Source organism: Hipposideros armiger, unplaced genomic scaffold, assembly GCF_001890085.2.
Source record: "Hipposideros armiger isolate ML-2016 unplaced genomic scaffold, ASM189008v1 scaffold_84, whole genome shotgun sequence".
Taxonomy (NCBI): Eukaryota; Metazoa; Chordata; class Mammalia; order Chiroptera; family Hipposideridae; genus Hipposideros; species Hipposideros armiger.
This window is the reverse complement of record NW_017731434.1, coordinates 2,997,211-3,007,957: the sequence shown is the minus strand read 5'-3', so window position 1 is coordinate 3,007,957 and position 10,747 is coordinate 2,997,211. Positions and strand designations below refer to the sequence as shown.

General features: G+C 34.4%; 1 protein-coding gene across 1 annotated transcript in view; it reads left to right on the top strand.

The window, feature by feature from the left end:
- The first annotated feature begins 57 nt into the window (after positions 1–57).
- Positions 58–10,747, top strand: part of PIGK (phosphatidylinositol glycan anchor biosynthesis class K) — a 116,158-nt gene continuing 105,468 nt past the window's right edge. Inside the window, exons 1-3 of the mRNA XM_019644047.1 lie at positions 58–180; positions 3,471–3,524; positions 8,084–8,175. Of these exons, the coding sequence (XP_019499592.1) occupies positions 88–180; positions 3,471–3,524; positions 8,084–8,175 (239 nt within the window). The 5' untranslated portion in view covers positions 58–87. The remainder of the gene's footprint in view (positions 181–3,470; positions 3,525–8,083; positions 8,176–10,747) is intronic.

Here is a 10,747-nt window from a genome sequence, read left to right as displayed (position 1 = left end):
AAAAAAAAAAAAAAGGCAAAAGACGCCGCGCTGCTTTACGGCACTTGCTCCGCCCCCTCCAGGTTGGGGAGACTGAAGCCGGCAAACATGGTCGCTTCCTGCTTTCTCAGCCAGGGTGTGACTGCACTGGCCGGCTTGTTGCTCTTGTCCTTCGGCAGCTTGGCCACTAGTCAGATCGAGGTAGGAGTCAGGGCCTCGGAGCGACCGGGCCCTGGGAGGACAGCTTTGTTGTGGCTGTGAGCGCCCCAGCAGATGTCCAATACCCCGAAGCTGGGGGAAGCCTCCTGGAGTCATCAGCTACTTACTAGACTGTGGGGAGGGGGTCACAGGGGACGGGATAAGACAGGGTTGGTCTGTTTCAGCCTTTTAAAACGATTAGTTAAAATAATCAAATTCTGGGAGACGGAGCGGGGGGACCTGATCCTTTGCTCCGACTTGTGTGCAGCCCCTACCTGGTGAAATGTGAGCACAGAGGTGCAGCGGTTACTTTTCTGAGTATTAAACTACAACGCTCCCCCTCTGATTAGGAGTCAGTGGGATACTGTGTTTTATTTTTGGCTCACAGTGCGTTCTGGCCTTTTAGAAAACTTTCACTATTCTCTGTACTCTGGTGATACCTCAGTCCAGTTCTACAGTCTGTCTCTAGCATCATTTTCAGGCCGGCATATGGACCTGGCTAAGGGTCCCGGATGGCCAGCAGACTTTTGAAAATCTGTCTAAAGTTTTATCTTCTGTTTACCCCATCTCCTATGGGGTTACTCCTGGGCTAGAAACCTGTAGATTTTAAAAATAAACTCCTCTCTTTATCGCACATTTTATTCAAAATTCTATGTTCTGAACCTCTGCAGTTCCACTGGCTTAATGCAAGCCTGGTCATTTCTTGCCTAGACTATTGCAGTAACTTTGTCTTGTTTCCCCCAGGCTTCCAAACCCCCTCACTTGGATGCAAAATTAGTCTTCATAAAATGTAAACCTCATCAGGTTTTTCTTCTGATGAATTCTTTCTATGCTTTTCCATTGCATGCAGAATAAAGTTAACCTGACCTGGTTCCTGCCTTCTTTCCCAGTCTTCATATTGGAGCCCATTCTTCCCACCACCTCAGTACACTGAGTTTAGATCAGTGGACTCCAAACTTTTTGAATACATACCCCCACCGATTTAAAAAGAGAATTGAGCACTCTCTATATGTTCATGAATTACTGCTAATTTATAGACTCTATTTATAAAGCATATTTGTAGATAATATAAATGTGAAGAGAAATTCTATTTTCCTCTTTCATTCTAGTAGATTCTCTTGTATACTTCATTTTGGATACCATTTCTCTTTTTTGTGACTGTTGCTGTGCCTTTTCACATTACCATGTTTTTTACCTCCTGTTTCTTCTGTCCATTTACTAAGATGCAGTAAAAGTATAACCTTTGTAGAACCTTCCCCATCCCTTTCCTTTGTTTTTACTGTTGCAATTTGTACATTTGTCTGTTATAGCCCATATATGCTTTGTATTACCTATTATTTCACCATCTTTCACTTAGAGTGTGATAGCTTCCAATTAGTCTGCCTCAAGGTCATTCTTCCTTCCAGTCTGTCCTCTGAGCTGCAGCCAGAGTAATGTTTAAAAATGCAGATCTGATCCTGTCACCCATTTATTTACATCTTAATATTGCTTTAAGGATAAAGAACACAATTTTCCTTGTGATCCATAAACAAGGCCCTGTATACTTTGCCTCTTGCATACACCTCTAGTTCTTTCTCTCTTTCAAACTTTTAGTTATGCTAATCATCTTTCAGTTTCTCAAAACCTTTAAGTCCCCTTCTGCCATTTGGGTCCATGTTTGCTCTCTTCCTTCTTTCCTTCATCTTTTGGACCCTAACCCAAATATCACTTCTCTAGGGAAACTTTCCCTGAACTCCCCCCGCCCCCAACTGTGCCCCAGATCATTTTCCCATTATACTCTTTCATGATACTCTGTATCTTACCTTTATAGAATTATGGGTTGTTCTTATCTGCTTAACGTGTGTCTATCAAATTGGATAGTAACCTCTTTGAAGGCAAATACGGTTGTTTTTGCCCATCATTGTATTCTAGCACATGCTGCCCAATGAATGTGATGAATGAATGAATGTTACATTGTAGTGTAATGTGTTTGCATGCTTGTCTTCTTTATTGAACTCTGGGACTCTTGAGAAAAAGCCCATGCTTTTCAATGATTTTTGTATCACTGTACATTACCTGGTTCCTGGCACATAATAAGTGCTCCACTAAGGATATGTAGAATGAATAAATAACTTTGCAGAGCCTCTATTATCTAAACAGTTACAAAACAGTTTTGCCATTTCGGAGTTTTCACTATAGCCTTAATGATGTAAGAATTTTGGAGCTGGAAGGGTCATTAGAGATTATTGGGTCAACTCTCATTTTTTACATGAGGAAAGTCAAGTCTAAAGAGCTAAATGACTTACCCCAGTCTCACAGCCAGGTGAGAGATATAACGTGGGCTAAAACCCAGATCTTCAAATTCCTAAACTAGTGCTTTATCCAGTACAGCACATTGCTTTTTTAGCATCTAGGCAGCTGTTGAAAAAGGTTAAAAACAGAAAAAAGTGTGTTTGTGGGTATGTGTGTGTGTATGACACTCACACGAGTTGAGTGAATTTTTTATTTCATTGCCCTTAACATTTTCTTGAAAGCTGAAAATTAAAACAACTAACATTTGTTATGCAATTACTAGGTTCCAGTCATCATTCCTACGTTCTGTGAGTCAGGTAGCATTACCATTTTATAGATGGGGAAATGGAGGCATAGAGAAGTTAAGCAGCTTTCCTAAGTTTGTAACAGCTAGTGAGTAATAGGGCCCAGATATGAATCCAGGCAGTTTGACTGGTCTAGTAATTAATGCTGCTTGGGAGCAGATCTGAGGTCATTATGGTTTGTATTTATTATTATTTTAATATATAATAAAAATAATGTTCATTAGATATCTGGATGGTATTGAATGCTGAGGTTTTTAATGTTCCATGATGGCAAATATAATTCAGACTTAGTTTAACAGATTAGTGATATGACACGTAGCAGTATGCTAGAGCCTGTGCTCAATCAAATATATCAGTGAGTTCAGAGAAAGTACTTGGAAGCACCCAGCACAGAGTAGAAATTAATACTGAATGAAATTTCAACAGGAATGGTGTTAATGGTATGTATAGAATCAAGATATGAAATAAGTCATTCACAATTTGAAAACTGAATAAGAGCTGACTGAATAATGCCCTCCTCCAAATAATGCCCCTCAACAAAAATAAAACTTTATTAGTCCTTCATAAGGTCAAATACTGAAATCTTTATAAGCTTACATAATTATGACATTGTTATTGCAGCTGTAAAAACTCCATGAATCTTACCTGTCCTTTATCCTTCTTTCTTCTGGGAAATATGGCTTTCTTCTAATCTTTTTGCTATTATTTGACTCTTAGGATCAAGCAGAGCAGTTCTTTAGAAGTGGCCACACAAACAACTGGGCTGTTTTGGTAAGTATAGTCTATAAAGAAATACCATGCGGTTCACCTTAGATACATGTCTGATCACATTTTTGAAAATAAAATTTATTTTCTCATATCTTGTAATAGAAATTCTTTATTATGATTTGTTGCATTTTAAATTGACCACATTAACTAGTAATATTCTTTGCCTTCAGTATATCTGTGAATAGGTGATGTGTTGATAACTATAAGAATAAACTAGGGGTGCTATTATTAAAGGAAGCATCTTATAAAATGTAGAGTTATGTTAATGATGGGAACTAGTAATTATATTTCTTATTTATAATATTAGTTTATAGATACTCTCTACCTAGACTATTTTATTTTTATTAAAATTGTTTTTCTCTTTACAAAAATGATCATTGTAGAAAATTTGAATTATACAGAAAAGCTCAGAAGAAGACAGAGATTAATTTTATGTAATGTAAATTTCACCTCAATTTTAAAAAAAAAGGAAAAATGTCTTTAAATCCCACATGCGCGAATTAACATTTTGGTGAACATTCTTCTAGCCTTTTCTCTCTTCCTATATAAGCATAAAGATACATGATTTTATATAAGTGGGATCATATTAGAACTGTTATTTTATAACCCCAGCAGTATATCTTGAGGAACCTTTTCCTGCCAGTAGATATAGAGGTACATAATATTTTCCAAAGGCTGTATTGTTTTCTCTTTTATGAATGCACCATAATCTTCAGCTCATGGGCATGTAGATTCTAAATTTTTCATTATTTTAAATAAGGCTATGTTGGATATCCATATACGTACATCTTTGTGAACTTGACTGATTTTTCTCTTTAGGATAGATTCCTAGGCATAAAGCTATGAAGTCATGGAACATAATTGCCCTCTAGAAATGCTGTACTTCTTTTTCTAATCCCAAGACAACTGTGTATTATTGATTTTTATCTTTTCTTTTTGATTTCTGGGCAACAAATTAAGTTTTGTTTTAGTCTGCATTGTTTTGATTCTTAGTAAGGTTTGCTTTTGACCCTTTTTTTTTCTTCTGCTTTTTTTGTTGGTGGAATGAATTATCTTTATTTGGATTTATAAATTTGTATTTTTAATTCCCTAAATAGAATACACGTAAATCAATTTTATATTTCTTGTGCTTGGAAAGTATTTGGATAATAGTTTCACTACTGGGGATTCATTTAATAACATTTACATGATCAGACTTAATAACATTCAATAACATTTACATTTGACTTAATGAAAAAAATGTATAAAAGTGTCAACTGGAAGAAAGGATGAGGAAATAAAGAGGCAAGAAAGGGAGATGATTTTTGTGAAAAACGAAGGAAGCAAAGAATGTATAGCATTTCAAAGCCAGTAAATCTTGCTGGAAAGGGAAGAAAATTGGGGAACACGAATTAAAAGAATATAATGGGACTATAAAGGAGGTAGGTAGAGGAATTCAGCTGAAAGTGTAGAACAAACATACAACTATAATTAGCTTTACTAAGGCCAAAGGAAGATTATCTGAATATTTGAGGCCTTATAAGTTTATTGAGAATAGTTTTATAGAAGTGTATAATTATCAACAGGTTGCTAGAAGTAAATAAAGAGTGATTGTAGTTGCTATACATATTTGTATTCAGTATAATTTTATTGTGATTAAATAGAACAGTATAACATGGGCTTATGACTTGTTTTCTTGTTCTCCAGGAAAAAACACGTTCTATATGCTATCCCTCACAAGAGATTTTATGAAGGAATTGAACAAAAGCTGCTCAAGATAAGGAGATAGAATTTCATTGACCATTAAAGTGGGAAAAACTATCAGGAGGCAGGCCATGCTCTACCAATTTGAGAGGATAACTTTCTCTACAGGAAACTAAGGGCTCTCCCATGATTAGTCTCTCTATGAGAACTCTTAAAATGGAGTCGCTCACTGCCTCTGTGCAGACCACTAATTGCAAAGGGGTATCTTTAGAATAAGAGCCTATTAGCTTATACTACACACACATTAAAGCTTTCCTTGTTCTGGGAAAGCTCTCACCAAGCCCTCCTCCAATCTCAACCTGGGTTTTAGATGAAAAATAGAGGTGAAAAGGAACTACTGAACATTTCACAACTGTAGTTTTCATATTTTGTGCAGTATTTTACACATTAACTCACTATAGTGAGATTTCAATAAATTGTACTTACTTAAATGGAAAATTATGAAATTTGACCAGGGCCAAGTTGAAGGTACTAAACATGCGTTTCTTTCAAGTTATGTAATTCAGATTTTAAAACAGTGTGTGTTTTCCCCCTCAGTTTGAATTAATTTGTTTTCAGTCTTGACTGGATGACCAGAGGTAAATGAAATGCCCCTTTGCTCCTGTAATATGACTGAGAAAGTTTTTGCCACCAGAGGGAGGTAGAAGGAAAATTGGATTATATTTTACACTCAGGATCTACTTTGAATAAAACAGTTTTACCTCTGTTTACCAAAAAAAAGTTAAAAGAATTCATGTACATGGTTAAAAAATGTACAGTGTGACAGGGTGTAAACTGAAAAGTTATTGTGCTCCTCTTTAACCCCCATTGTTATTCTCTGTAATCATTATTATCAGTTTTTTCTGTATCCTTTTAGAAATTTCAAGTGCATATAATCACATTTGTGTCTACCCCTCCTTGCTTTTACAAAGATGAATGGATCATACCACATGTTCTTTTACAACTTGCTTTTTTTTTTTTTGTACGTCATTCAGTGAATATGTGATAATTTAAATTGGTATTTTCTTGTCCCTTCACTTTTTTTCATCTTAATGTCCTGTCTTGTAAATTGCTGGTGAAAATGAGGGCAGTTTCTTAGGTTTATTCTCATTAAATTCTAGAATAGATGACAAAAGCCTTTTGGGTATAGTAAAATGCACTGAATATACTGGTTTTTATTGTGACTAATTCAGATATAAATTACACTATTTCTGCTCAAGTTAGGGAACCTATAGTTTTTTTTGTGTGTGTTTTTTTTAATTGATAGGTAAGTGGTTTTGTTTCTAGCTTTTTAAGTTCTGATTTTTGCTAATATAGCAATGTTATAATGAAAATCCTTGAATACATAGTTTTGCATACTTAAATGAGCTAAATCAAAAGATAAGTACATTTTCAAACTTGATATATGTTGCATATTACCCCTCTTAGAAGGTTTACATTTCCATCAGTAGGCTATGAGCATTCAGTTCCCTATACTCTTGCCAATACTATGAATTGTCAGACTTTTGAATACTTATCCATTTGATTTGTGCTTTTTAAATTATGACAGAAGCTGAGCATCTTTAAGAGTTTTATTGTCCATTTTTAATACGCTTGTTATGAAATGCTTGCTCTCGTCCTCTGCCCATTTTTAAAAATTGAGTTGTTCATCATTTATTGTGTTATACTTCAAGTTTTTCATTTCAGTTAGGATTTTATGGTATTTTTCACATATGGAGCTTACATTTTTATATTGTCAGAAATTTTAGTTTCATTGGATTCCAGGTTGAAAATTCATTTTAATAAAAAAAAATCCTCTAGCTCCTTTCTCTTTGCAGGGATAAGAACGTTTATGCTATTTTCAAAACTGTCCTTATACTTACCATGAGCAGAGGCCTGTGGTAGGAGGTAGGGGGTCCTTGGTGTGTAGGTATGCTACCAACTGACCCCACCTCCGTTTTGGAATGGATTCTCAAGAGGGCTGACTTTTTTTTTTTTTTTTTTNCCTGTTGGCAGCTCAGCGGCTGCTCAGCTCGGGCTGGACTCGAACCGCTGTTGCTCAGAGCTCAAACTCTTGAGCGAGCTCTTAACCAACTAAGCCACTCGGCTGGCCCGAGAGGGCTGACTTTTGAGCTATCATGTTAGATTTTCCTAGTACCTTTAATATCATTTTTAGAAATGTCTCTTCTTTTTTTTTTTAAATGCCATTTTGTGTCACTTTAGAACTTTTATTTTCTGTATGAAATACAGAAAAATAATTGCAAAACATTCTACTAGTGAGGTTTTTTTTTTTGTTAAGGGTAGAACTAGTTTGAATCGTTTCTAGTTTTCTGTTTAGTTCAACAGCTTCTTTATAATGCATTCTCTTATGTACATATCAAACTGTTTTGTATGTTATGTTTTAGACTCTATTTTACATTTTTCACAACTAAAATTAGGAAGCAATCCAGAGTGAAAAAAATATTGTATAACGCAAAGATAGCTAATTTTGTTTTCTATTCTGTGAAGAGATTATGGGCATTATCTTTGATTTTTAAGAATTTAATCTTTTAGAAGAAACTGGAACATTATAAAATCACATAAATTGACAGCAAAATCAACTTCGGTATTTGATTAAATTTCCCAAGGATTTGTTTTCTCTTAAGCTGTATGGTCTTTTTATTTAATACTAGCTATGAAAGACCTCTCTCTAGAGAGATTGGTTTATTGACAATTCTTTATGCGCTTTGCTCTTTCTAAGCCTGACTTATAATAGATTCTTTTCTTTAGGCATCTTTATATCCTACCTAAAAAGAAATGATTTTGTAACTCAGTGGCTTATTTTGATTCATAAAAATAATATATTTGTTTTAATACTTTAGGTGTGTACATCCCGATTCTGGTTTAATTATCGACATGTTGCAAACACTCTTTCTGTTTATAGAAGTGTGAAGAGGCTAGGTATCCCTGACAGGTAAGAATTCTTAGTAAAGCTTAACTCTGAACCTCAGTGAAAATCACCCTTGGATGATTGTTATTATATTTGTATTTTTGTGCTTTTGAAAAGATAAGAAAACCTGTTTTGAAGCTTTTTTTATTGTTGTTAGAACATACCATCATGTATACAATAGTCATTACTTAAGACCATAATGGCAAATTATATAAAACATCAATCAATACTAACGTAAAAAGATTTGATAAAGTATAATTATTTAGTATCATTTACTTAATCATTAAGTGCCTCAGTCTGGGTTTTTAATTGCAGGCAGTAGAAGATACTTCTGACTGATTCAAATAGAAAAGTAATGTTTTTATTTTTATTAAATTTATTGGGGTGACAATGGTTAGTAAAATTAGGTTTCAGGTGTAGGTTTCTATAATACATCATCCATATATTGCATTGTATGTTCACCAATTGATATTTTGATATGGATTTCATTAAATCTGTATATTGCTTTGGGTATTATGGCCATTTTAACTGTTGATTCTTCCAATCCATGAATACAGAATATCTTTCCATTTCTTTGTGTCTTCTTCAATTTCTTTTAATAATGTCTAATAGTTTTCAGTGCATAGGTCCTTCACATCCTTTGTTAAGTGTATTCCTAGGTATTTTATTCTTTTTGTTGCAATTGCAAAAGAAACTACTTTTCTCAGAAATAAAATGGAATTTCTGAAAGCATATTGATTAGCATACCAAATTGATGGGAAGTCTGTAGCTTAAAATAGTCGGCAACAAGGAAGACGGTGTAGCAGAGAAGACATATCTAAAAATCATGGCATAAAACTAGTCCAGTGACAGTAATGCAGCTGTGAATTGCTGAAGGCGACGCTCAGTAACTGCATACCTGCTACCGTTGCCTATGAATGCTTAATGTTGGTACCGCTGCTTGCTGTCCAAACCCAACCTTTGCTGTCCCAGCTTCTTAGGAGGTGGCGTCTGCCTTTTATGGAGATTCATATAGTGAGATATTTCCTAATTACGTGAGGGAATTCAGATACGAAGCAGAACCTTCTCCCCCAGATACATGTCCTTCATTGGTTTGCCAGATACAGTAGATCTGTTTTTGCTTCTACCAACACAGTTATAAAAGAAGCTGCAGTCGGTTTAGTTGTTTAGGTTTGATTTATTTAGTCTTATGTTCCTCTCTACCTTTGAGGCAATGTAGAAAGAGCTTTGCCGTTTGCAGTGAGACAGGTCTGAGTTTGAAATCTGGGGCTAGTGGTGATTTTGGTTAAGTCAGTTGGCCATACTAAGCGTTTCCTCGGCTCTTACATGGTGATAATATTACCTTCTTTGCAGTATTCAGGTAATTGCAATAAAAAGCAAATAGAGATATGATTAAGTGCTGCAGGAGCAGAAATGAAACAGTGAATGACTCAGGAGACAAAGTTATAGTCCATGTAAAATGGCCATTTTAGCCTGAGAAGCTGACAATGATAATTTAATTCCTGTATTTCAAATGGAAATTAAGACAACTCAATAGTATTTTTAAAAAGTACATTAACTTAAGTCTGAGAAAGGATGATTTGTTATATCAAGTATAAAGGTATTATTCTTGTAATTAGCCAATTATTATAATTTGTTAATTGGCTCTCCTCAAATAGTTCTATATGGGTTAATCCTTTGATTTTTAACTGTTGTTGATTCTATATGCTATGTGCTCCTCCAGGGTGCTACTATGTATGGTTTGGCAGTATTTTCACTTTGGTAAATGAATCTTTGTTTGATCTGTAAGTCATTAGGAAATATTTAAATGGTTTAAGTAAGATCTAGATGGACTTTTTAGAAATAGAATGTAACTATAGATGTGTTTTATAATTAGTAGGTCTGTTCCTAAGTTTCTGAAGAATGTTCTTTAAAAGCTTATTCTTGTATCAAATGATTGCCTGCCTACATCTCTGTTTATAAAATCTTTTTTGAAGAATGAATCAAAGATTTAAATAGTCGGTGATTTAAACCATTTGTTATTTAATAAACAGAAATCAAAGAAAAGATTCTATTTGGCTTTTAGCCTAATATGGTGAATACTTTTCTTATTGGTGATTTGTCCCACTTTACTCCTACCTGCAATTAAGTATAAAAAATATAATTGTAACTAAATTTTTATTCAGAAAGCAAAAAATTATTATGAAATAACAGTTTGGAAACTTAAAAACATTAAGAATAGTTTTCAGTTTTAAAGCTTGAATTTAAAAATACAGTTTAAATTTATTTTATACATTGGTCACTATATTTAATAACAATTATGAGTAGAGCTCTGGTTTTCCAAAAAACTTGATGCTTTCTTAAAGGAGCATTATACTTTTGTCTTGAAATGAAAAGTATTTGCATTTAGTTTTCCCATATGTTTCAATGAGAAATTAGTTCATGTCACAAAATCAGTTACTAAAATACATGTCACAGATGATTGCCTTTTTGGAAGTTCACATAAATTCCATAGATCCTATTTGAAATGTCACATTTGTTATGTCACTACTCTTGTTCTGCTTTGATTTCTCTCTGATCACCTGTCTGTGTCTTACATACTTCAGCCACACTGAGC